This window comes from Netta rufina (assembly GCF_964035555.1).
Source record: "Netta rufina genome assembly, chromosome: 19".
NCBI lineage: Eukaryota > Metazoa > Chordata > Aves > Anseriformes > Anatidae > Netta > Netta rufina.
Genome location: NC_140143.1, coordinates 3,671,449 through 3,698,293, shown reverse-complemented (window position 1 = coordinate 3,698,293; position 26,845 = coordinate 3,671,449). Strand labels below are relative to the sequence as shown.

General features: G+C 39.5%; 3 protein-coding genes across 15 annotated transcripts in view; all 3 read right to left on the bottom strand.

Annotated features, from left to right (window-relative positions):
• BPTF (bromodomain PHD finger transcription factor) overlaps positions 1-5,504 on the bottom strand; it is a 60,026-nt gene extending 54,522 nt beyond the window's left edge. For all 12 annotated transcript variants that reach the window (XM_084298449.1, XM_084298447.1, XM_084298448.1 and 9 more), the window contains exon 1: positions 4,650-5,504. In XM_084298449.1, coding sequence (XP_084154575.1) covers positions 4,650-5,295 — 646 coding nt within the window. In that variant the 5' untranslated portion in view covers positions 5,296-5,504. The remainder of the gene's footprint in view (positions 1-4,649) is intronic.
• Positions 5,505-7,057: 1,553 nt separating this feature from the next.
• NOL11 (nucleolar protein 11) lies at positions 7,058-19,261 on the bottom strand. Its single transcript, XM_084298214.1, has 18 exons — positions 19,094-19,261; positions 17,818-17,931; positions 17,026-17,082; positions 16,496-16,641; positions 16,169-16,226; positions 15,583-15,721; positions 15,007-15,204; positions 14,144-14,220; positions 13,277-13,400; positions 12,525-12,628; positions 12,173-12,250; positions 10,931-11,115; positions 10,552-10,677; positions 9,489-9,710; positions 8,932-9,010; positions 8,031-8,123; positions 7,646-7,753; positions 7,058-7,337 (listed from the first exon to the last, which is right to left on the bottom strand). The coding sequence occupies exons 1-18, from the start codon at positions 19,241-19,243 to the stop codon at positions 7,224-7,226; spliced, it is 2,172 nt and encodes a 723-aa protein (XP_084154340.1). The 5' UTR covers positions 19,244-19,261; the 3' UTR covers positions 7,058-7,223.
• Positions 19,262-21,055: 1,794 nt separating this feature from the next.
• The window catches only part of PITPNC1 (phosphatidylinositol transfer protein cytoplasmic 1), an 88,279-nt gene continuing 82,489 nt past the window's right edge, over positions 21,056-26,845 (bottom strand). Inside the window, exon 9 of one of the 2 annotated variants that reach the window (XM_084298751.1) lies at positions 21,056-25,548. In XM_084298751.1, coding sequence (XP_084154877.1) covers positions 25,289-25,548 — 260 coding nt within the window. In that variant the 3' untranslated portion in view covers positions 21,056-25,288. The remainder of the gene's footprint in view (positions 25,549-26,845) is intronic. The other variant, XM_084298752.1, reaches the window with a different exon arrangement.

Here is a 26,845-nt window from a genome sequence, read left to right as displayed (position 1 = left end):
TCCCGAGAGCACTCATCTCACAGAAATTCTCGACATGTACTCCTGAGTTAAGGATGACTATTGCCTTGTTTTGTGCAGAACTAGGTCTCTATATTCTTTAAAAACCTAGTTGGATGCTTCTGAGATGGTTTGTTTTTTCATTTTGTACCCATCAGTGTACTTCTAAATCAAACAGGAGCTCTCTAATGATTGTACATTAAAATGGCCTTCTTCTACTGATTGTACATTAGAAATGTGATTTTTCAACATCAGAGTCATCACTGTGATCTCAGTAGGAACCCAGAATATAAAATTCCTATATCCTAAAGCACCGTTTTAACATTTGGATAACCATTTAACATTTGGATAGTGCAAGACACATACCAAATGAAATTCCACACTGCCATTCTAAGAAGTACTCAGACTTCTTTTGTGCCTAGAATCCAGGCAAATAATAGTAATTTTTTAAGAAGTATTATTGTACCCATTTTCAGGAACATTCTGACAGACAATTTCTTAGCTGGGACACACTCCGGATACGCTCTAACCAATTTCCGAAGTTAGTAGCCCCAAGAGCTCCTCCCCGATTCCACTAAAATCCACTTACTCACCGTGTGATAGTTTTACACAACACAAAGGTCGGTTAGGAAATTTTACTGCAGACCTACAAAGGAGTTTGTGCCACAGAACCACCTGTGGTGCATCAAGTTATTTTACCTTTTTACCCTTAAAAATGTACATAGTTTGATAATGTGCAGCATTTGCTGCACAGAATTGCTTACAAAAATGTTGACAAATACTCCCTTCAGATAAAATGCAAATTTGCATGTCTGTACAGCAGAACAAGCCACTAGCTTGGCCTTTTAAACCACTTCTTTGCCAGGACTTGAACTTGTCTTCCACATTTTTCATGATTAGCTGGATGAACTAGCGATAGATATCAAAGTTTAGGATCTTAAACTGTAAAATAACAGCATGCCAGATTTAGAGAACCGGTAAAATGTTCGGGGGGCTGGCAAATCTTCTCCCACAACAAACAAAAGAGGCTGCGTATCTTACTACTGCATCTCAACGTCTCCACTTAACTCTTCGGGAGCACAAAGATATAAAGATATTTTAAATATAAAATTACTACAGACACATTAAATACTACACCTAGTCTCCAGTTAAATTCTTTCATCCTGAAGATCAAAGTGAAGTAACTGGTTAACAACAGTGATGGTCGATCACTGTAATGCTCAGGGACAGCAACATCCATCCAAAAAAAAAAAAAAAAAAGCTTCTTAAATGACAAATTGTTTCACTCAACTCTACTGTTGAGTATTAATTTGGTAGACTAATGATTATCTCAGCCCAAATCTAGATATGCAGCTCTTCCTCAAGCTAGTTTTCCAAGTTTTTGATGAAAAAGCATTAAAAAAAGGGGGCTATCTAGGCGCCTTCATTAAACCCTTCTTTTAAAACCCTGCAATGTGTGGAAAACAATGCAACTGAGACAAGCCTAAATAAGAAGTTACAGCAAACAGGTAACTGCAAACAAGTTCAGTGACAAGGTATATGGGATATCCATCCTAAAAGTGTATCTACCTTCTGGGGATACAAAGGGATAACAGAGAGAGAACACGCCATGAAAAATCCTTCAACCAAAAGTCTATCCAGCAGAAGGGAAAGCAATCAAACATCATACCCATTCACACAAACTTTAACTACACCACTATTAAGCATTACATTGAAGACATTTTATCATTTTGAAGATTTTCTTTCCCTAAATGCTTGAGTAATGCTAGAGTAATAGTTAATCAAGTCTGAGATGTATTGTAAGCATCACGCAGAGCACAAGAATCCACCCTTACTTGGCCAGAGACATTGCACTGTGCACTTTTAATCCGTTGTTAAGAATGTAAGGTTGAAAAAACGTAAATATTCCATTACTTAAATTGGATGCGATTTAAATGCAAAATCTTGGCTGGTAGGACAATTTGGTATTGCAATTTTTCAATACCCTGCTTTAAAAAAACTGAACTCCTCAGCCCCCAGAGCCCCATCCTGATGGTTGCAGCAATTCAGGCTGCAAGTGATCTAGAGGAGATAAGTAGAGAACAATCGCTCCTCGTCTCTTCTAGGAGAAAAAGAAAACAAAAACAAACCAGTGTGCACAGCATGATTCTGTTGGGGCAGTTTAAAACAAAGGAGATGGTCCTTCAAGCTTCACCATTAACTACAGGAACTTTGGTGCTGTATGTTACAATTTATCTCGTTTCAAGACAAATAAAAATATATGAAAACCAATTCTGGCTTTGAATGCACCTGGGTCAAAGAGCACTGGAGCCTGGGAAGGTGCTCTGGAGGTGTATCGCTGTGTGCTTGCCCTACTTGTAATGCTTTCTCTGTGCTGGCCACTGTCAGATAAAAAGATACAGAGGTTACATGGATCTTTTTCTTGCCTATTAAACCTGTTCTAATGTCAAGTGTCTCTTCTTGGATTATGATAAGACCAAGATTTCAATCGGTGCCAAAATCACAATGTAGGCATTTGTTCAGCAGAAACAAGACAGACTGAGCTCATCAAGTGAAAAGTTTGCACCTTCCTCCTTGCAAAAGTGAGAAGAGAGAGGCCTTTAGGCCAACACTGAGCTAAATGAGAACTGCCAGCAAAAGCCAAAACAACAAGATTGATATTTTAACTATCAACACTCAGTTTAAGAAAAGCACACAAGGATGAAAATGCTTACACTTACACTTATTCCTAAAGTTAACTGTAGTCACCTTGATGAAGTAAAAAATAACCATATAAATTACCAAAATGGTTTCTGATATACTTAAATACCACATAAAACCTGTCTATGCTTGCACAACAATGAACACAGAGCTATCTTATTTGCCAAAACTCTTAAGTACATTTCAAAAATTGAATACACCCATACTTCGCAGAATTAATTTTAAACCTGGATGTTCATGTCAAAGATACTTTCCTGACCTAGCCAATTAAAATCATAAAATATTCCTTCCCTGACAAAAGGGCTCTCAAAACAGTTACCAAGTAACCAAAAAAAAGTAAATTAAAGTTACCAGAACAGAAAATAGAGCCAAAAGTCAAGAAAGTACAGACCTTTTTCTTCTGCAAAGCTACACCTCAAACTTAAGTAACAAATATTAAAAAATATATAAAGTACTTGTTAGAGTTGGCCTACAACCAAATTAAACTAAAATTAACCCCCAATTTCTAAAGTAAATACATAATTATGATTTTTTTTTAAATTAATCTAAATTCCTGTGTATAGGTATGCAGACTGAAAAGCAACTGCATTCACACAGTTTTTTAAAGAACTGTTATGAAGTCTGTTATAGTTATAAAGGCTGATACCACTAACTCACTAAAATAAAACCAAATGACACATTTAGTAGTCAGTATTTTCCCCTTAAAAAAACAAAAAAAAAAAACAAAAAAAAAAACTAACTACTCAAAATTACACTTTTTTTTTTTTAAGATGCAATGCATTTACACAAACAACCTGTTCCTGCCCCCTTCCAAATGGGCCGAATACTTCTAGAGCAGCAGTGTTTCCTATCCTGTAGTCCAATTCAGAAACACTCCTAGGCTACGCCTAAATTTAACTACTCTCCTGGTTCAGAGACCTTAAAAAAAAATCCTAAACTTGAGCTCCATTCTGGAATAAATTCAAATAAACCCAAAGCGTTAAAGTTTAGATAAAAAAATTTTGAAGCTTGAAAACCACACAGCTAGTGCACTAATTATGGACAAACAGAAGTATAGGCCTTAAAAGAACTGCGCCCAAATTTCCTACTAGAGGTTAAAAAAAAATTAAAATATAATCTCAATGATGTTTAAAAAGCTTTAAGCCAAACGTGAGTTTTAAAGGTTGCCAAGTCTTGAAATAAATTAAGAATTTAATGCCAAGACTTTTGATTCAACCTCCAACTTTTAATCTTCGTGTTTAAGAATGCCTTATTAACTAAAACTAGGTTTACACCCTTGCAATGAGGCCCAGTGCACTTTTCCCCAAACTATAACAATGCAATCTCCATTTTGAACAATGCACCTCATTTCCCTCCTTGGTAAGCTAGTTTTGTCTTAAAGCCAGTAAATGCTGATTCCAGTTACACCTCTGATTGCAAAAGCCTGCAAATTATCAGTGCTTATGGGTTTTCTAGGCCACTCCAAGTTGCATGTGCTTCCTTTCAGCAGCAAGTTATATTCACAAGCACATGCCATCCTTTCCTGCACAAATTTGAAACGACCCCTTTGCAAGGCATGCATCTCGTTCCCCTTGTTTTTAAGTATTAAGCGAACGCTCCGTACACTTTTTATACTGTTTGCAACACGTCCTGGTGTACCAGGCATTTCTGCAGTGCCCAGGATCACCATGCATATTTGCAAAGCATCCCCTTGTTACAGCATGTCCTGCCCTCCCTCCTTTCCTCCCTCCCTCCCTCCCCTCGCTGCATGTGTTTGTAAGCACCTTCTAATGTTCCCTGCATCCGTGGGGCTGCGAGCGGTTAATTTGCATGCCCCTACTCCCTGTGAGTGCTTCAGGCATCCCTCCCGTCCCCGCACGGGAGGAAGAATACACGAGGATTGTATCTGCACACCCAGAGGGAGCCTGTGGGGTGCCCTCGGCTCGTTTCCGTTCATCCCCCTGCCTCTCTACCTGGGGTGCTGCTGTAGGTGCTGTGGCTCCTGAAGCTGCTCTCAGTGCAATAACTGGCATCGTCTTCGTCCTCCATCTCTTCAGGGTAGTCAGAGTCGTCGTCGTCCTCCTCCTCCATGATCTCCTCCTCCTCCTCCTCGTCGGAGTCCTGGTTATCCTCGGGGTCTCCCTCCTCTTCCTCCTCGGACACCATGCTCTCCTCCTCCTCTTCGCTCTCATGATCGTCGTACACCACTTTGCTGATGCTCCTCCTGGACGAGGCAGCCCTGCCTTGGCTGTTGCAGCTGCCTCCTCCGCCTCCTCCCCCTGCTCCTCCAGCCCCAGCCCTGCCCCTACCCTTACCGCTGCTGCCTCCCCCACCAGGGGTGCTGCCGCCGCCGCCGCCTCCCTTCCTCTTGCTGCCCCCCCTGGGGGAGACGCCGGCGGAGGAAGAGGCCTGGGCAGCCCCGGCCCCCTTCTGCTTGGGCCCCGCCGTCTCCGCCTGGGCCGAGGCCGCCCACCTGCCGCGGCTGCTGCCCCGCTGCCGGGACCTCAGCCCCCCGATGGGGCCCGCGGGGGCGGGCGGAGCCGGGGAGCTCGCCTGAGCGCCGGCCGCCGCCGCCTGCTGCTGCTGCTGCTTGGGCGGCCTGCCTCGCCGGCCCCGCATCTCTGGGCGCTGGCCGAGAAGGGAGGGGGGGGGGAAGGGAAAGGGGGAGGGAAAGCGAGGCTCGGGAGGGCGCTCCGAGTCCGGACGGGCTGCTACGGGGAAGCTCCCCCCCCTGCGAGGGGCTCCGGGCCGGGGAGGGGGGGCCGCCGAGCTGGGAGGGCCGAGGGCTCAATCCGAATTGCCGGCGTCCCGCTCCGGATCGCCGCCGGCCGCCATCTTGTTTCTTCGTCTCTGCCTCGGCTCGCTCCGCTCTGACTGGGGGAAGCGGCGGCGGCAGCAGGCCCCGAGCGCCTCACGTGACCGGCCGCGCCCGCCGCCCGCCGCCAGGGGGCGCTGCGGCCGCCGCCCGCCACAGCCATGTTGGGGCCGGCGCGGTCGGGAGGCTCCGTGCCCCTCGCTCGCCCCCCGGTCGTTCCAAAGCCCCCTCAGCACCCTGCCCACCGCCTTCCCCTCACGCCGGGACGGAGCGCTCCGCTTCCCCGGCCGTCACACGCCGCCACCTGGCACGAGCTGCCCTCAGTCCCGCTGTCCGTCGCCCCCCCCTCCCCTCCTCTCCCCTCAGCCCCATTCCCCTCAGCCCGGTTCCCCTCAGCTCCGCCGCCCGGCTGAAGCCGCCTCGTTCCCCCCTCGGCCTCCTCATACGCCCCTCAGTCCCCTCTGCCCCGTCGCCCCCACACCTGCACCACGCCGCCCGGCAGCGCTCCTCTCTCCCCGAACTCGACCCAAGCCCTCAGCAGAGGCGCCCCCTCAGCTCCACGTCCCCCCCTACGGCTTCAGCCGCCGGCACATCCCTCAGGGGGCGGCTGCCCGCGCAGGTCGGTGGGCAGCGGGGCTCCCTCCCCGCCGCTCCGGCCCGAACCGGGCTCTGCCCCTTCCCCGCAGCGCCCACCAAAAGCGGAGCCACCGGGGAGCCCCTCAGGACGGGTTTCCCTCGCCTGCACCGCCCTGAAGGGGCGGCCAAACTCTTCCCCCCCAGCCCTAACACCTGCCACGTTCAGGGCCCGTGCTTTAAAGCTTCAGCTTTTAGGAAGAGATGGGAGAGCTTGGTGATATGGCTTAGTGGAGGGCTTGTTAGTGTTAGGTCAGTGGTTGGACAAGGTGATGTTGGAGGTCTCTTCCAACCTGCGTGATTCTGTGGTATTAAAACCCTATTGCAGCTCACCGCAATTGCTATAAAGTGAAACAGACAGGGAAGATCACACAGGGCCCCGCCCTTTGCTTAATCTACTTTCTCTGAAAAAAGTGCCTGCAGTTCACTGGAGCACTAGCAGACAGAGATGGGCTTCGTCTATTTTGTATTCCCTCATTTTCCAATTTGCCAGAGCCCCTAGAGGGTTATAAGTCTACACAAACCAATTACCTTACGGGGTTTCTAATACCAGAACTTGAATTTGAGGGTACCTTTCCTGAGCAAAAGCAGTATAAAATGAGAGCCGGCCCATGGCACACAAAACATCTTACATTTTTTTACTATTAGCCTTTTTTTTTCATACATATTATCTCCACAAGTTTAGGATCCCAGAAACTCCAAAGTGTTGTCTTCAGCAAGTAAATGCCTTCACATTCCCATTTTCTCTCAGCACTTCACTTACATGTCTGTGTGACACGCAACCCAATACTGGTCATGTCACAAGCATGCCAGCTATATCCAATATGTAATTTATTTCGCATTCTCCTCCACTGTCTTTGCCAAGAATCAGATGGCATAAAGGATGGTCCTGTAATCATACATCGTAATTAAATATAAAAACATAAAGTCTCATCCAGTCAAAAAAGAGCTTTTAATACACAACTCCCCACGTAGCTAGAGTAACCGTGTTTTCCCTACATAGAAAACTTAACTTTTCACATCCCCAATATGGAGTGCTAATACATCCTTGTCATAAAAGGAATCAATATAAAATAAACGTTGAGAATTCATTTCATATTCAAATAAGTTCCAGCACTTCAATAGAATATGCCTGAGAGTCTTTCTGGTGTTTAATTCTCTGTAGTTCTCGCAAAGTTCCTTCAATTTTATTAAGTTCAGAGTAGAATCGTACCTAAAAAGAAAAAAGACATTTACAATAAAATTGGTTTTAATTCTTCTCATGTGTAGTTATACTGTGCATTTATCTTCTGTTTTACATAGTTTCAGATATTCAACCCAAGTAAATATAGCAGCTTTGGAGATCAAAATGAGGAAGACGCCATTTCATGCTCAGGAATAAGCATACAGTAGAGAATAAACTTTTTTTTTTTTATTATTATATGTTTGTTGTTCTACTCCCACCCTGCCCTGCATAATCTTAACAGTCATATTTTGAAACTACACTAAAATGAAATCATTATCCTAGGAGATGCAACTTACTTGGGCTCTCACAAACTTATGCAGGTTTGAAAGCAATCCTTTTGCTTCTGGTAGCATCACCATAACTGTGAAGTGAGCATCAAGTAACAGGCACATCCAATCCATAACCTGAAGATAAACAAGCAGAGTGAGACAGGTTTTGCTTTACAAACTGAACTCCAAGTTGTTAACTTCTTATACAAAATGCACTTTTTCAGACTTGAAGGCAATGTATTTATTTTCAGATGGAGAAATGCATCTTATATCTGACTCCATACAGCTTGTATTAACAGACAATACCTTATGCAATGAACGTAGGTCTCAGCTGATTTTAGACAGTCACAGCTACTCAGTCAGTTACACACTACAGAAACTGAAGGAGGAAATCTTAGAACTAGTTTCTTACCTGATTTATAGTTGGGCAGAGCACTCCAGGAAGAGTGGTATTAATTTTCTCACTGCATTTCACATACAGGTAGTGTAAGTACCTGAGAAACAGCTAAAAGAAGAAAAGTCAAAATGATTTTCAAAAACAAACGTACAAGACCTTTTATCCTGCACACAGCAATATTTTTTTAAGGCTGTTCTTTTAACATCCCCCACGCCCCTCCAAAATGCCTCTAAGCCAAGCATTAAAAATCAATTCTATGGATTTTTTCCACCATCTATAGGCTTGGGAGTTCGAAAACTCAGTAATATTCAGTGTAAAGTGACATTCAGTAGTAATCTCTGTTCCAGCATTTGTGCAAGTGAAATTGAATTCAGGTGCAGAATTTTCTATGAGTTTTGCTAAGAAGAACCAACAGTAACAATTTTAGTCCCAGTTTCACTTTCAGCAGCCAATAAGAAGTTGTTAATGGTCAGAATCAGGTCAACATCATATTTTGCAGAGCACAAAGCAAAAGATTATTTTTTTTTTTTTTATAAACTTATACCTCTGATAGTTTAGTCGGTTCTAACTTCTCATTATTTTAAAAGCATCCAGATTAAGAAAAGGTACTCTATTTTCCTGATACTAATCAAAAATTTTTCAAGTAGGCTTGGTCAGAAATGGGGTTTCTTTCTTACATTTTTAAAGTTAGATTATAAAAATAGTAGAAGTTATTTTTTTTCCACATGTATATGGAAAAAAATAAATCTTATTAGTTTCCTTGTTTTCATCTTCATGTACTAATTTGTATGATTCAGATGCCAGTAAGAGCTGCAAGTTTCCGATACATAATTTAAAAAAAAAGAAAAAGAACTCTTCCCTTTCATTCCCTCCAAACAATAAGGGTATTTAAACTTCTTTGTTTTAATATACTTACAACAGCTTGCTGAGCTGAAAGGTCTTTCAGATGAGGCAAGAGAAACGTTTCACTGTACGCTGAATGGAGAACAGCATTTCTGTGCAGTATTATTGAGGAAAATATAATCACAGAAAAAATATACTATTTTCTGCAAACTGAAACAAACTCTAGTTAAAGTACTTGTGCATTATGAGATCCTGTTATAGCTGTTTATACCTCCTGTGTTTCTATCATGAAATAAATATAACAAGTAAAACATCAAAATACAGTTAGTATGAATGCAGTTCTGTTTACTGCAAGTAAGCGACTAATATGTTTCAACAGGGAAACATCAAACCATTGTCTTAAAGTTTTTGGCTATATTTTAATATTAATATAAATTTAAATTGGTATACTTTCTAGAAGTTTATATTAATATTCTAAGCTTTTTCTTTTTAACCACATATAAAAACTTTCCTTACAAGAGTTGCTTAGAAATTTTTGGCAACAACAGAAGATAATTATTTTAAGCAACATTAAACAGACATCTACATGCATACTGCACTGACTTTCTATCATTTAAATGCAGAGGATACAATAATGCTGCCTTTCGTGGTCCAACAGGGCAGAATTCAACATCATCTGTCGTATGCATTTCCTTTGAGACTGTATTATCACAACTGTCTTCTTCCAGCTCAGTATTGAAACCATTTTCTACAACTTCAGTCTTAACTTCTTTATTCTTGGGGTCAATATCAATGTAACAGATTACAGATTCCAGATTCACATCGGTTCTTTCAAGATAGTCCTCACTAATGCTGTAGAAGAGAAATTCCACACAGATTTAATACTTTTATTATTAGCTTTAAAAACAGCAATGCCATCAGCCCCACAATAATGCATTAACTCTGAAGTTTTCTAGAAAAGTAAGAACAAATACCAAAATATAAGTCTTTCAGAACGACTAAAGGCCGTAAGAGAATAGCTAGTATTTTGTTATTATTAACCTTTAACAATATATGTTCTGTTTATGTATTCCAACAATATAAGTTACTAAAAAATATTTGACATTTCTAAGACATGTGATGAACAAGATTTTATGTTCTGAATATGAAAAAAAAACTTTTTGCTGTGAAAGCCCAGAGAAACAGTTTAGACTATCTTTTCTTTTGGTTACAGTATCTAAAGATTAATTTATCTTTATCTTTGTTGTCGATCAATTCATCCTTGTGATTGGAGAACCTTTTTTTTGTGGACACTATGGTGAACATGAGAGAGTTAACTTTTTATGGACTTCTTAACCAGAGCTGACAATTAAGTATGATAAGCAACGAAAACACATCTGTAACAATGTGTGTAAAAGGATGTGCCATTTAAGCCAGTAATGTTACCAAAAGGCATGTTCATTTAATTACCACTTACATAGTTTTTAGAATTAATGCATACAACAGGCATCTTGTAAAAAACTTGTCAGTCTGCAAGACTTCATACACTGTACAGAGAATTACTAATTTTATGCATAGTATTGCTCATCAATAAATTAAAAGCTTCTCCCCTCCCCCCCCCAAATAAAGGTCTCGGTTCGGTGAAGAATTTAAAAAAAAAAAAAAAAAAAAAAAAAAAAAAAAAAAAAGGATCGAAGGAGTGATTTCAACTTACCTTAAGAATACTTTCAAGCAAGCATAAGTAATTTCTTCAGGAATATCTGGGAACCTTTGCAAGCAGATTTGTAAGAGATGTACATCTTTTTTCTCCAAAGCAACAGCCATCAAGTCTGGACACAAACTGTAAGAATATTAAAAGAATAGGCTGCACAGTTCACACCCACTGAAAGCTATGATAAAAACTAAGGTAGAACTATTAATCTTGTTTTAAACAAAAAAACATCTGGGAAGAGTCAGCCTCTTCAGAAAACAAGCAATAGACTTGCAAATAAACCGTGTATAAGCTCTTAATAATTCAAGGAGTGCTTTATAAAGAACCAAATTCCTAGTTTTTTTTTTCCTTACAATTGAATTAAAAAAATCAGGATTGTCACCTGTAAGACAGCTCTCGTTTTTGGACCATCTGTAACAGGAAGTTTCGAGGGTAGAACGCTGGATCTGTTTTACACCTGTTTATAAGAGCAGTTATTACACATCCAATGGTGGCTTGGAAATCTGGCATCTGTGCTTTCAACAGCAATTGTCTTAATTCATCTTCAATTACAGTTGCAGAAGTATCCTGCAAATAAAAAATAGTATGTAATTCCAGTGTACAATGCACATGTTTGAGAACTGTTACTAATTAGACCAAGTAGAAAGACTTTGGAATTCAAGCTAAAAAATTCAAGCCTCCCCACTCTTCATTTTGGTAGTCTGTTCCATGCATGTGCACCAAAAACGATTACTCACTCTGAAGTTAGGTAAGTAATATCTTTCAATAATAGCTTTTTTGTCTCCTATTATTTCAGTAATATTACCAAGATGCCCAAAGTTGAGCTTTAGGTATGTTCACATAGGAAGGAACGTAGATTGCAGTGAGATTTAAAAGGGAAGTAAAACCAGAATATGCAACTACCATACCTTGTATGTTAACCAGTTGGCATGGTGGTTGGAACTAGATGATCTTTAGAGGTCCCTTTCAGCTCAAAGGATTTTATGATTTAAAGCTCAGCAGCATCCCGGGACTCAACTTCAATACTAATACATCAAACGGTATGTTGAACCAAGTTTGATAACCTGTAGTAAAGTATGTTCTCCTACTTGTGTTCAGAAGACAACATCCTAACTTGTTTCCAAAACATTACAGTGTTTCATTATTTCATGCGATAGTCCTAGAAACAAATACTCTACAATTTCATAGACAGATTATTGCTATATTTATAGCGGAATTCCTAGCATTGTGACTTTCTAGATCACAAATATCTAGAAAGTTTCAAATACAAAAATTAATCTAAAAAAAAAAAAAAAAAAAAAAAAAAGGTTAAGTGGAGTTCAGGTAAAAATATCCTCTCACTTTATTTACTGCAAGAAAGCATATTCATTCAAGTTTCACAACTCAGACAGCTATTATGAGCCTTGTACTGCACTGTTCTATAACATATTCCCAATACAAGATTTAAATTTCATCATGCCCAAATGCTATTCTTACACAATAATAATGCAATCATCCAACACAACTGTTTAAGGCATCTTCTTCAGCTTGATATGCAAGAGGATATAGAAAAAAGTAGAGTAAGAGACACCTGGAATATTCTCAGTGTGCCTGAAAACTAATTCAGGATATTTGGTATACTTACTTTTATATTTTTTAAGATCTGCCCAACTTTAGAGGTATCTGACTGTACTTTAGTAACACTGTTCCTTCTTGATCTTAACTATAATAAAGAAAAACAAGTTTTTATTCAGCTCCAAAAAGACAGTACATATTCAAGGATTTCAATCAAGATAACCAGAAACATCATGCGTCAGTTTGCTGCAGAGATTAAATTTAGCAACTAGCCAGTTCAGTTCCAGAAAGTGTTAGAAACAATGAGAGACAAATACAGAGTTAAATTCCCTTGCACAATATTACCAAAGAGTAAGACTAGTGATGTTGGGAAGAAACTAATACAAGCCAAAAAACCTCATGTACTCCTTGTATTAACTTACAGTCATTTTGGATTCAGATTTTAGAGCTGTAGACTGTTGTGGCTGAAAGGAAACCACAAGCTCTTCATCTCCAAGGGTATTCCAGTTTACAAATGAAGAAATATCTGTGAACACAAAAATGAAAGTACATGAAGTTAACACTTAAAACACATTTATTAAAAATATAAATGTATTAACTTCTGATATTAACAGTTTGTTTGTTTGTTTATTTTAAAGTGTAATACAAGTAATTTTCTGCCAAGAAAATGTCCTGTTTTATCTCAGCAGTGAGTAATTCTATGAGACTTGTTACATACTGTTTTCCCATTTAGCTTCTGGTAGAAGAAATGTTATTACACAATTTATTGTGAACATTGCTTGCATCATTTTCAGTGCAATATTAAGTTAAATGTGCTTCCATAGTTTCTTAAAGTTTACAAGTTTATGTTTGTCATTGCTCTATTTAGTCACAAGTGCTTTGAAAACACAATTTATCAGAGACACTCTTTATTCTGTTTTCCGTGCTTGCAGCTGGCACTTCAGCATTTTCAATAAATGCCAATATTTGAATCACACTTAGTTTAAGTAAAGCCACAATAAATTCAAACATTGAAGAATACAAGTGTTCTCAATGATAGAATTTAAACAGGTGGTAACAGGATACACTGTTAAGATTTAATATACTTCTATAAAATCTGTTAAAATAATTTTCAGACAGGTTCTTAAGCTTTCCTATTAAAAGATCTTCTCACTGTAATTACAAAAATTCTTACCAGAAGATTGACTGTCCTTGAGCTTTCCCACAGCAGCTGCCAAGGATGAAGTTTCACACTTGTATATAACTACTGTTAGCACTTTTCCATGAGTAAAAAAAAATTTTTCCCCATAACACCACAACTACAAAATATTAAACACATAGTTAATGAGGAGAGGAGTAAAGAGGCACATTTCTGCACAAGCTGATGTTTGACTTTTCAGTTGAATTTTGCGGTAAGAAGTTAGTGATCAGATGATTTTAGCAGTTATTTTTGGTAGTTTTAACATTTTTTAGCACGTTCATTAACAACTGCTTCTAAACACAGAAGTGAGTGTATACTCACTTTTATTGAGTATTTTCCAGGGATGCCTTACAGTGACTGCTCCAAGGCACTGAGTTCACTTGATATATATTTTTTAAATGCTCTCTTTTGTGCAATTTTGACAAAATGACAACAACAGTCAGCTATTCTATTTCACTAGTGCATTTACTAATTAGGGGTCAGTTTACTTATTATTAATTGACACCTGAACATTCTGAAATACTGTTTAGAAAGGCCCTAGGATTATTCAGACACTCATTTTCAAATTGTCTGAACACAATAGATACTGACTAGGTATTCTGTTCTCACCAAACAATCAAGGCCAACAGAAGTGAGAAGGTACTGAATTACCAGAGATACTGCCGAAGGCCACCACTCTCCTGTTTAGAGATTCGGACAAAAATAGCTAATCAGCTGGGCAATACTAATTTTGTTTCAGAAGTTGCCATTTACTGCTCTTCCAGACAGAACTGCAACTCTGAAGCCCACTTGTCTTAGTTACTATTATGCTAAATGCATCAGATGAAAGCTTAAGGACAACAAGTGGAAGATGGTACTCACTTGTCCACTGGTTCCCAGGGGCAGTTCCTTTGAAGTTTGTAACGTCTGAAATTTTGTATTCCATATTGTTAGGCATTCTAGGAAAAATGAGAGAAGTTAGAAATCCAAAAGCAACACAAATGCTACATTTGCTTTTGCTGCTTTCTGTTATCTACACTTCAGAAAACAGGAATAACTGTTTCAAAAATAGCTCAGCTTAATAAGCATTAAATCTTCAGAAATGTGTCATTCCAGTTAGCTCTCTTAACAAAAAGATTTGAGGACTACTTAGCTTTCCACTGAAGAGCTTCAAATAAGAAGCTGTAATGAAAATGATACCAGTCGGTGCAGTTTCCAGTCACAAAATACTACGTTCAGTGGCCCAACTTTTAGTGATCCCACACTTCAAAAGTTTAGCCATGAGACTGAAGTATTGTTTCACTTATTTTAGGTACCAATTTCTTATGGGATATCAGGTTTATTTCCCCTGCATGTGTCTTCTTTCCCTTCCCCTTGAAAAGAGAAATAAAGCCTTCTTTCTCTTCCCCTTGCTGCTTATTCTCAGTTGTTTCGCTAACGGCAAAATACTTTTGTGAAAGCAAATACTGAAACAGCAAGTTTAATCTCACAAACCACCATGGCATTTACTGAAGGTAAGCATTATCTTTCGGCTAGTGCTCTCAATTGCAAAGCTCAACTATACATTAGTTTTAAGAGCAAACTATTTCATTTAAAATGCAATAGTTATAGCAATCACTAAAGAATCAAGACCATCATTTCCTGCTCTGCCTGGTTTAAAAACAAAAACAAAAAACAAACACCTGTTGCTTTGTTCTAAGAATGTCTTAGAACTTAAGACACATTCATACGTTTTTTCTAGTTACCTTTGGATTCTTCACCAGATGCTGCTAGACTTCCTAATACTGCAACATGGTCTTTATCAACAACAACCAAAGAAGTTCCTTTTAGAACACTTCCAGATATTGAAAGGTTTAGTAGTAGCGACTTGGACAGAATTTGCTCTTCCCCTTCACCATTTTGCTGCAGAGGTATCAGAACCTTATATACAGAGTCATTGGAATCTGTCAGAGAAAAGAAATGGCATTTTTTATGTCTGTCACTATGGAAAAGTGATTTGATACGGTATGGCTAGAAGACCCCCAAAGGGAATAAAATCCAACAAGCACGAGAAGAAATACATGATATTTAAAGGACAAAGCAAAAAAACCACAAACAACACAGCTATCAGGAAATCTTTAAGGTACAAGCCATAACATTTAAGAACAGGAAGCCTATTCAACCATTATGAGAGTTTAATTACTCATTCTACTACTTGCCAATTTAGAACATTTAACAGAGAAGAGCAAGAATATGAAACGGTAATCCACAGATATCAGAACTTTGTCTTTCCATGCAATTTCTTGTTTTATCATCACATCCCATTACAAAATATAACTTACACAAACACAGAAGTGTGATAATTTGCTTTTTTATATATGCCGTGAAACTCAGTGGATTAGATGATTCCTGTTGTTCAAGCTTGTATTTGTGTAGACTGTTTGTCTTAAGTTTCTGCACATAGACAAAAAAATCCCCATCCTAAAACAACAAGAAAGTTTCAATTTATAGAAGGAAGAAAAACACAAGTTCGGATATTAGTACTGATTATACTTTGAATCTCATACACAATTAGGAGTTCATGTTTGCTATGCAACACACACCCTAGTTTAGAAGTGTTTGCTGACTCAAGTACATACAGCAAATTCTGATTTGATGCAACAAATGAATTCACAGGAACAAACAGGGAAGTAAGAAATCACGTGATTGTATATAGTTTTTAAACTTAATTGATCTCTGAAGTTTTAAGAGCCAGGCTCCCTGGCCCTGGAAACAACACAACTTCAACTGTTGTATCAGAGATGATACACTATGACTGGATAATGCTTTCCATTATAGCTCTTAAAATCCAGTGAAACAAGTAATCTTTTTTAGAAAGCGAACATAGATTTGCTGCTACAAAAGTTTAACAGAATAAAAACAACTCACCTTCTCAGTAATGAAAATTACGACAGGTTGCTGACCTTCCAGGAAAGCTTCACTCCACCTAAGAAATAAAAGCTGTATGAACCTCTTCTAAATTCTGGGACTATACCTAAGTCATATCATATTACTTAGGCAGTCTCATGTTTTTTTATATCTGTATATAAAAAAAGTTATAGGCTGTAAAATAAACACATTAAAAAAGAAAATCAACAAACCAACCCCAGTATCCTGACCTTCAGATTATGTCTCTTCCCTTCACATAAAAAGGGTGTAACTTGCAACATCATCGATTCTTCTGATCAAGAAGATTCCTAAGGTTGTATCACTTACTTGATAACTTCATCTGAGATAATGTTTTCAATTTCTTGTTGTGGGGCTTCCAGAAGAACATCTAAAGTTCGAACACCACCTCCTTTGAATAATACCAATGGATCCCCATGGGGCAGTGAATGTATTCTGTACACATCAGCTGAAAGCTATATAGAAAAAAAAAATTGAGTTCTATGTTCTTCAGTACAGTACCTTGAAAGCCAAGTGTTTAGCATGGGATTTTTTAAGAGTTCCTTCAATAAAGGGCAATATAAGGATAGTGAACCCGCAAGATCCCAATAATGCCAATTTTGTGAAACACTATTAATAATGAAGATCACTAACAAAGAGCCATGAAAATATCCTAATGAATGGCACATTTCTGAATGGTATCAGAAAAAGCATAATTAAGGTTAAGGAGTTCAAACAACCATTTATACACCTCTAATCACAATGTGATTACACTTTAATCACACTGATTTTACCAGCACTATGAAAGTTAGCAAGATTCAGGATGTTAACATAAAAGTGAACATATGTAAGAAACTTACCGTTGCTTTAAATACTTTGTCCAAGTTAACATCTTCATCCTTCCATATCCTTAAAACCTTAAAGAGAAGCATCGCCTTTTAAGCACAATAAAACAGTCATATAGACTTTTCATCATACAAAATAACAGCAATTGCACGTTAGTGAAACACAGGAGGAAGGTATACAGTTAAGGCTACTGTGAATACTTAGCGAAAACAGACTTGGGAAGTTTGCAGGGGAAGATGCTGACACAGAAACAACAGGAATACAAATACAGCTCGAGATCTTGAACTTGAAACAAAGGATAGGAAAGAATGAGGCTAAGAAAAAGATACAGCAGAATTCTAAATGACAGTAGATTAAAGTGTTGGAGACAGATCGAGGGATAGATGACCTGATCTGGAAGAGAATGTTTTAAAAACAATGAAAGGTCAGGAAGAGCATTTCATGAATGACAACAAACGAATGTTCAGCATGTGCTGAGTAAACACTACCAGAGATGCACAAACAGGAAATGTTTAACTGTAAGACAAGGATGCAGGTCTGAACTTTTTCAACACAATGATCATGCAGCTCTAAACTGTTCATACAACATGTAACTTCTTCTTTGAGAACGTATGTGTGAGGCATTCTTCATTGGGAATGCTTCAGTATCTAAAGGGCCACTGCATAACTGATGCTCAGTCATGTCACCAAGCAGACTATGCAGAGTTCCACGCATTTCCAGTTAGCTAAACACCAACTTCTTCCCTACCTTCATTCACTCAGAAGTCTCGCTACATTTTTTTTTCCCTTTAAGAGAAGAATCTCACCTTGTCATCATGAACAGCTATATATTCATGAGTTTCAAAGTTGCATATGACTGGACTTGTGATAATCTGCCCATGTTTAACTGACCAACAGCCTAGTGGCTTCTGATCCGAAACCTAGAAAAAAATCAGGACAAAGACAGGCAATTAAAGTAGAACACGGTACACATTGGGGATTTCTCTCATAGCAGAAAGAAAACACAACCTAGCCACACCAGATATGAATAAGAACATTAAAATATGGAAACTGGTATGCTAACAGGACTCAGAACTTCTGCCGGGGCATTGCTAACTTTAATACTAGAAATTTTAAGGTAATATCAAAGAGCTCTAGATTAATTAAAAACTTCTTTTCACATGAGAAATATCTTTGACTTGTTACAGTTAGATGGGCTTATGCCATGAAGCATAGGTAGGATTCATGGCACGAATATTAATTTTAGCCACAAATATAAGTTGCTTTTACTCACCAATATAATTATGCACAGGAAAGCACCTCTTCTATTCCCATTTCAATATGCTGAGATCAAGAATGATGACTTTTACTGTCTAAAATCACGTTACGTATGAGTTAGATTTTGCTGCTCTGAGGGTGCTTATCTCCCTCTCCTCAGACTAGGTCTATGTTGGACATATTTACCAATACACTTATATTTTTGCATGTTCTAGGCAGTGGCACTGAATATCTGAAAAGAGACTATATCGTAAGTTTGCTAGGATACAATCCTTAGTGCCACGACCGCCAAAAAAGAAAATAAAAACAAACGTTTGATGAAGTTTCATGCAATGAAATAGATACATGCACTACAAAAAAGCCAGCATAACAGCACTTTTTTCATTTTGTGTGCTGCAAGCACTAAACCTTTGGCTCTCCCCACAGCAGGACGGCAGCTGACAGCCGCACACAACACATGTCACCCTGCACACCAGGAGGCGCGACATCCCCTGCAGCCTCGGGATGCGAGGCTTGGGAACGGAGAGAGAAAACGAGCAAAAGAGCCCAGCAAACAACCGCCCAGGGCCAGCGCAGCACCGGTGCGGGGAGGCGGCACGGTCAGGCCTGGAACGAGGCCAGGCCCCCTCACGCCGAGCCCACGGGGCCCCCACACTCCCCGGCTCCAGGCACGGGAGGGCAGCGGGCGCCTGGGCCGGGCCGGGCCGGGTGAGGGCTCCCCAGGGGCAGCCCTGAGGCGCTGCGCGGAGCCCCCGGCCCAGGCCTGAGCGGCGGCGGCTGCCTCCACAGAGCGAGCAGATGGGGCTGTGCCGTGCCGGGCGTTACCTTAAAGAGCGTGGCCGTCCTGCCGCGGTCGGTGAGCAGGACGTGGTCGGGGCCGGGGCCCGGCTCCAGAGCCAGGACCCCGCCGCTCTGCCCGACGCCGCCGCTGGGCCCCAGGCCGCAGAGCGTGAAGGCCTCGCACAGCGCCGCCATCTTAGCGCTGCCGCCACCTCTCGCGAGACTCCCCGCGGCTGAGGGGAGGGCTGGGGGGCACGCGGCGCATGCGCGGTGCGGCTCGGCCCCGGGGGGCGGCGGAAATGGCCGAGGGCGCCCGGCAGGGGCCGGGAGGGGAGTGGAGCGGTGGGGAACGCGCGCATTTATTGTTATTTTTTAGCCGAAATCCGCAAAAATGTGGGGTCGTGGGTTCTGCCTCCGTCTCTGCAAGGTGTGGGGAGGCTCTGCCAAGGGATATTGCCAAAGAGCAGAAAAGCGCAGGGCGTTCTGCACGTTTTAGTTGTGTTTCATGCGCGCGTTACTCAGATTATTTCCCGTTATTTCCCCAGGCTTCTGTAGCGTTGTGTGAGCGCCTCATCGTGCAGAAAAATGCATCAATTTGCGCAGGTTAGTAAAGGACATCAAGTAACAGGTGTCGGTAGTCTGCATCTACACAATAAAGTGCTGCTGGCTTTAAGATTAAATTAATTCAATGTCTCATTAGGTAGGAGTTCTGTAAAGAATTAGCAGTGGAATTTGTCCCCTCTGCAAGAGTACAAACCAGCTCCACTGATTTTAATAGCGAAAGGATTGGGTCCAGTTTTTTATCCACTTTGTAACATGCGTGCATGCATTATTTTATTTTTTTTTATCTGTAAATTTTGGAGAAGTCTTTGTAATACAAGTTCCAAATGTAAAAACAAAGCCAACTCATCCCGACATGATCTTAATGCACCAAAGCCACCAAGAAGTCATTGCCGCAGCACTGTGTGGTTTCTGGCTCATTTGTGTGGTTACCAATGCCATTAACTGTTGGATTGTACCTGGATGTCCCCGTCCCATCCCAACACATAGGCACTGCTGCACCCTGTACTTCACAGCTGTTTCTCGTGCCAGGTGCATTGCATTGATTGCCTTTTGGCATGACTTTACATTTTGCACTGTCCTCTGATGTTGTTATCACAATCCTGTGTCAGCATTTCTTTAGCTGGTCATGGGAATCTACTCCGGTGACTCCTTCAGCCCGTTTGGGACGTGGTACTGATCACCTCTGCAGCCAGAGCTGCAAAACACCCTGCATCTGGCAACGTCGCATCACCCACTGCTGCATGCTTTTGGCTGGCTGTGATTCGCCTTGCAGAGCAGCTGTAGCTACCCGATAGTTTACAGGGTAAATCCTGTCATTTCTACCTGAAGTGTTTTCGATATGAATGTTTGTTCCTTATTTCCAGTCCTACGCTGTTGTGAAGCACTTCTATACCAAGTAAGCACCTAGAAATTTTCTGGGGCACAGAAAGCTTTATGCATATGCAGTAAGCCCTTGCTTAAAAACTTAAAGAATCATTGTACACATTGTACACTTGACATTTCCATTGACTGAAATGAAATGACTTGAGGTAGGAAGGATTCTTGTCTTTGGAGAGGTTTCCAGTGTTCTCTTTTCCAGTATTTACTACAACGGTGCGCTGCAAAACTCTGCATGCAGAATTAGAAATGGCTCCCTACTGAAAAAATTCCTTATCAACCAAATGGTCATTTACAAATGAATGGGCTAACATGAGCCCGAGGGGACAGCTACCCTGATAAAATCTTTAAAAGCTGAGGAGCAACAAGACCTAGCAGATGTTAAGCGGTTTAAATTTCCCTTACAATGCCAATTCTTTGTGCTATTTAATTTTGAGGAAGTGACTTGCAGAGCTGGTGGTAGAAATGTTAATGGCCATGTTGCTTGCCAGAGAAGACCGAGTAGAAGAAAACAGCCACACTTGTAAAGAATACTTGTTGGTAGTTTATTTACAACAAAATGCGAGGAAAAATACAATATTAAAAATAATAAATAACTAGGAAAAATCAAAAACTAACTGAAATGGATGAAAAATATGACAATCAAATTCTCCTGCTTAGCCTTGCATTGTTTAAAATGCAGAGCAATTCAAAACTTGGTCCTTCTTTGATGGTAGTAATGGATTGCCTAATGTAGCTATCAGAACTCTAAATAAAAGAAATGAATTACTGGACATTCAGAGTCATGTGGAATTATCACAGAAATGAAATAAACCAATGAAATCTGTTTAAGTGACACCACAAAACTACAGGAGATTGTAATTCAATGACCATGCTGCTCATTTAAAGCAAAACATTGTTAGACGTAGTTAGCAATTTTAACTTACACATATAAAACCAAGTCCAAACAATGGAAACAAAAAAAGCTCCTATTGACAAGATCATGAATTCTCTCTTACTGCACTAACTCATAAAAAGCGTACACGTTTGGCTTATTTCAAATGATAACACATTGTTTGGAAGTTATAGTGCAGCAAGCTTCAAAGCAGTTTTAACAAATCGTAGCAGTCTTGTTACAAAATAAGTCAAGGAACAAATATCTCCATTTCAAAATCTCTACAGCAGCAGTTAATGCAAAATGGCTACTAGATGTCACACAATCACCTTCCATAATAATAATAATAATAAAAAGTCAAAGAATAAGGTCAAATACTTTCTTTCCACAGGATTTATCCAGTCATTTACAAAATCAGCAATTACATTCATAAGAAATCCCATTAAGTGTGTGTTTCAGGAATGTGCTGCTTCTCATAGTCTTTCCTTTCCTAGGTGCCTCCTTTTTTAATTTATGAGGAGGTCTGCCCTTCTGAAGATTGCAATTGCCAGTTATTTTGTTACAATTGTTCTACAAGAAATATATAAAAATATGAGCAAAGCTGGGAAAAGGTTTTAATAGAAGCCCAAACAAAGTCCAAACATTATTTACTCTGAACTGTATTCTTCTTGGTGAAAAAATCCTTACGAAGTCCTAGCAGAATTATAGCATGTCATTCTTTTGTCACTGGTAGTGAATAGGAGTACACAGCTGCTGTGCCCATTCACCTTTGCTGGGTGCCAACATACCCTCTACAGATGTATTCACTAATTACATCATTTATATTTGCAAAAAAAGTAATGAATACCTGCATTTTTTTTTCTCCTAATAAAGATGCTTGAAAATGCAGTAGAAAGCATTCTGACAAAATCAGTAATGAAAACAACCCCTTTGCCTCAAGATGTTACCCAAGCATTCTGACCTTCCTTTCCATTTCATGTGTGATTTTGTGGAGTATTCCAGAAGCTATCCTGCATAAAATTAAAAATAAAAACAAACCAACCAAAATAAAAAAACACAGGAACAGAGATGATATTTAAACTTCTTATGGACAAAGTGGTTAATTACTGACTGGTGGGGAAAACCAAGTAGAACATGGTAGAGGTTACTAACATCGTAAAAGCCTGGCATATTTCTTATCCAAAGCAATGAAGATATCTAGATTTTTTTTTATTTGCCTTCATTAGTAAGCAACATGGATGATCATGAACCTTATTTTGGCCAGCAGTGCATTCAGGCTGTTTGGTGGATAAATCTGGTACTCCTCAAGACCAGCACTGCCTGGTGGAAGGACTACGGCAGCAGCACATGCCGATGGACACACAGCATTAATGAGTCTGGCATTTTTTCCATGACACGATCAGTGTCTTTCTCCTACATATCTGTCACACAGCTATAAGATGTGTCCTGTTCAGGCATGTTAATAATTTTCATACATGCCTTACCTCCCAAACCTACATGGTGTGATAATCATCCTATCCACATGGGATTTGAAATGAATCAGTTAAACATGAGTAAAGGTATAACTGCTTTGGTCTAGTAATCTGTAACAAACCCAGATGCCAAAACCTCTATAGAAACAGTAACATGTAAGCACAAGGAAATTACGACTAACTAGAGCTGGGCAATTTTTTCTTTGACAAACAACAAATTAATTGAAAAATAGACTTTCATCAGGTGGAGCAGACCTAAACTATTTCTACATAGTTAAATTCAGGAAATAAAAAACAACCAACAACAGTTTATCTTTTAAAAGGTTTCCCTTCTCTGCCAATGTCTCAATCTTGCTACTAAATAAATAATAAAGATTAGACCAGTTATACTCATTATTACTTAATTTGCACACTCTTAAAGCTGAAATCATAAACTAATGCAATAAAGTTTTGTTTGCAGCATCACAGCGGCTTTTTTTTTTTTTTCAAACAAAAAATCATCACCTGTCAGCTTACTAGCTACACAGAATTACAAACTCTGGGAAGAAATGCAAAGCAAAACATGGACAGTAACTGGGAGGAAGCATGAAGTCAGACCATAGCTAACCTACAAAGAGCTTCTGGATTTTGCTAGCTACAGGGTTTAAACTATTAATCAAATATACACTTGTTCTCAGTGCAGGTTGACAGTGGAATTACCTCTCCTGCTACTAAAACTACCCTATAAATACCACACATTCAACATAACTTCTACTGGATCTACAGCCATTGAGAAGTTCAGTGCATTTAAGCCGGTCAAATCATTACATTGTGCTGAGAAGATGGCACAAACGTCCTGTACAGGTAAAAGGCCATCCCCAAACTGATTGTTCAATATTCAATGATAGTTCAGCTCTGGAGGACTCTCTTCTCTTTATCCATGTACCACGTCACCAGTGGTACAAAATATCACCCACTTTGATTGTATCATTCATGTAACAGCTATCATTTACTGGGAATTGAACAGCAGCTTATTTAATGTCTACTACAGCTACCCATCAAGATAGATAATTAAATAGCAATTTGTATGAAAGAGAAAAAAGTACCCCAAATGGGGGTCAGAGGGAAAGTTTCTCACTGAGTTTACATTTTGAAAAGTAAAGAAGGAAGGAAGAGAACACTTTTGCAATTCATTTTTCTCTTCCCCCCTCAATCTACACTTCCCTTCTGGGAAGCATCCATTCTAAGTTTTAATTCCTGAGATTGAAGAGTGATTTCACATGCAGACTTCTGTTTCCTTATTGTCACCCTACATGGACTGAACAGCCCCACGATTCATTTGCTTTTCCAAGTGACTTATTTTATTCACTCCTTCCCTAAAGGCGGTGGTAAAGCCTGGAACTAGCTTTTTGTTAGTAGAGATTGTGCTGTTTAGGAATGGTGAGAGCCAGGAAAGAAAAAGGATATCTCGTATTTTCTTTCCTTTACATTCAAGGTCTTACAGGGTAACTACCACTGTTCTTTCAGTGAGAACAAGACAAAATTCATTGGTTTTCCCTCTCAACTGGCTCAATTTAGCTGCTTTTTCTTTTTCTTTCATTTTTTTTTTTTTTTTTTAATTTGTACATGGAACATCATTGGAACACCAATATGAACTTAAGAGATCACAAAAGGAAAGCTATTAAAATACATTATCTACAAGAAATAGGTGGTTTCTTTTACAAATTCTGTGCAAGATAGAAATAGTTCAATGGCCTCAAAGTCAGTATAATTAATTACAATTGGGGCTTCAATACAGTGGTATTTTAGGTTTGAAAAGTTTCATGTTTGTTAGCTAGGCCCCAAATCCTGAGTCATATTAAGCAAAATATGAATCCGAGTGATTGCTGTTGGTGTTCACGTACAATGAATTGCAGGTCAAAGGTTTATGAACATACATGAAAAGCCTGAGAGTAGGATGGATTTTAAAATCAGTTATAAAAGAAGAAAATTGGAGCTTTTTTATCCAGTTAACCCTGCATTCTGCTTGGCACAAATTTGCCTCAGAAGTCCTTGGCAGCTTTACTGAGCATCTATTCCTAATTATAAATGCTATGACCTAGATGTGGATTTGTACGTAGAGATACTGCTACAGAAAGATTTATTTTCGTTTATAGGGTTCTCCTCAGACTATTTCATTGTAGGTCAGTAAGATGCACCATATGGCTTGGAACACTGCTTTAGGAATATATAAATTACATTCTCTTGCATGCACTTCTCTGAAGGTTTTAAGGATCAAGCCTGAGGAAAGAAGCAATCTTTCCACAACAGTGAGATTATCTGAAGCAAAACGAAACAAAACAAAACAAAAAACAAGAACAACAAAAAAAAAATCCAACAAACACCAACCAACCACCATGACCTTTCTAGAAACTGTATTATGTTACTCTTGCTGTGGTAGACATGGCTTATCAGGAGGAATCATGCTGAGTTAATTTAAAGTTTTTTTTTCTCTGGATCTGGAAGAGTGAGCGTTTCTGGAGCAGACTTTTTTCGAGGCCGGTCTTTGGGAACTGTTAGGAATTCGGGAGCATCTGTGGAGAGAGGAGTTGATGGAGCACTAGATGGAGCACTGCGGGTTGAAGAAGGCATGGAAATGTTAGAGATAGCTATTGCAGGTGGAAAAATCCCAATTTTCTTGTTGGTAGCTTCCTGAGTTGCTCGTTCAAACTCTCGGACTTCATCCATTGTCATGTCTTCAATAAGAAGAAAAGAAAGACAAATGACATGTTAGAATAATTTCAAATGATTTCATTAACTCAGTTAAACTACTTCCAACCAAATTTCAAATCAGAAAGCGATTTCTTATCATGCGTATCATTCAATGATTCTCCATATGAATTCCATCTTATTTTAATGCATTGACTGGAGTACAATAAAAGGCCAATGTAAAGAAAACGAAGTACATTAAGCACGTGCTAATGGTTCTATCTGGGTCTGTGTCTGAACTGAATAATGAGTACTATATCAGTAACTGATGGAAAAATCAAGCTATTTCACAGGCAATTAAAGAATATATTTAGATACACAGTCAGCAAGTAGAATTTTTCAGAACTTCAAACAAAACAAAACTGACTTTTTTTTTGTTCGTCTACATTATGAACATAAACTGACAAATGCCTGGCACTGGTTTGTTTCCCTACTGCAATTATCAATTATCAAAACTTCTCTCTCCCCAAACAGAGCTTCCAGTGACTTCCAGTTACTATTGCTTGCACAGAACTGGGGCATTATGCTTTTCTAGTAAGAATGCCTAAAGAATTCCCTCAGACCTGATAGTCACAACACATTTTCCAACATCCCTGGAAAACAGGCAAAATGAGATGAAACGTCAAAGCCACTTTGCTATGGAAAATCAGGTCCACAGGATGTTTCAGAAGTAGTGAAATTCTTCTCATGCAGGTGACCAATGTGTCACAGTGCTGTAGAAACCCACAAGAGGGCAGAGCAATCCCAGCATAAGGTTTTCTAAACTGAGCTGCCCAAAACTTTTTTTGATAAGATCCTAAATGAATGACATCTGCTGCAAATGGGTAACATGAGAAAAAACATAATCTGTATGACATTCTGAAGCCTGCTGCTTCATGCCTATACTGCCTGCAAGATGTCCACTAAACCAACTGAAATAAGTTGTATGGTTTTCACTGAACACCACAGTAAATCTGTATGTATGAAAGAATCACACAATTAAACTCAAAATATTCAAACTACCCCAAGTAGAACAGAGCAAAACCTAGTATCTGAAAAATACTATTTGAAAGAGCTGACTCCTACCAAAGACAACAGAAACCAACAACCCCTTCTTCCCAACACATGAGAAGATGCCCTGTAATATTTCTTCTGAGTTCTTTCTGGGTAATTATTTTATAAAACATAATAAATCTTTGGGAGATGTGATTAAAACCCCGTGGGAGTGTGGTAGGATATGGATAATTTATGCTTCACAATCAAATAATAAAAAACTAAGTTCTGCAAATGATAAAGACATTACTG

What these genes read in the sequence shown, in the direction of transcription:
- NOL11 (XM_084298214.1), bottom strand. Translation starts at nt 19,243, where the DNA reads ATGGCGGCGCTGTGCGAGGCCTTCACGCTCTGCGGCCTGGGGCCCAGC. An exon ending in TAATTTTCATTACTGAGAAG is followed by an intron (nt 15,722 to 16,168) that starts GTGAGTTGTTTT and finishes TTGTTGTTTTAG; the next exon opens with GATGGGGATTTTTTTGTCTA. An exon ending in ATAAGTTTGTGAGAGCCCAA is followed by an intron (nt 7,338 to 7,645) that starts GTAAGTTGCATC and finishes TTTTCTTTTTAG; the next exon opens with GTACGATTCTACTCTGAACT.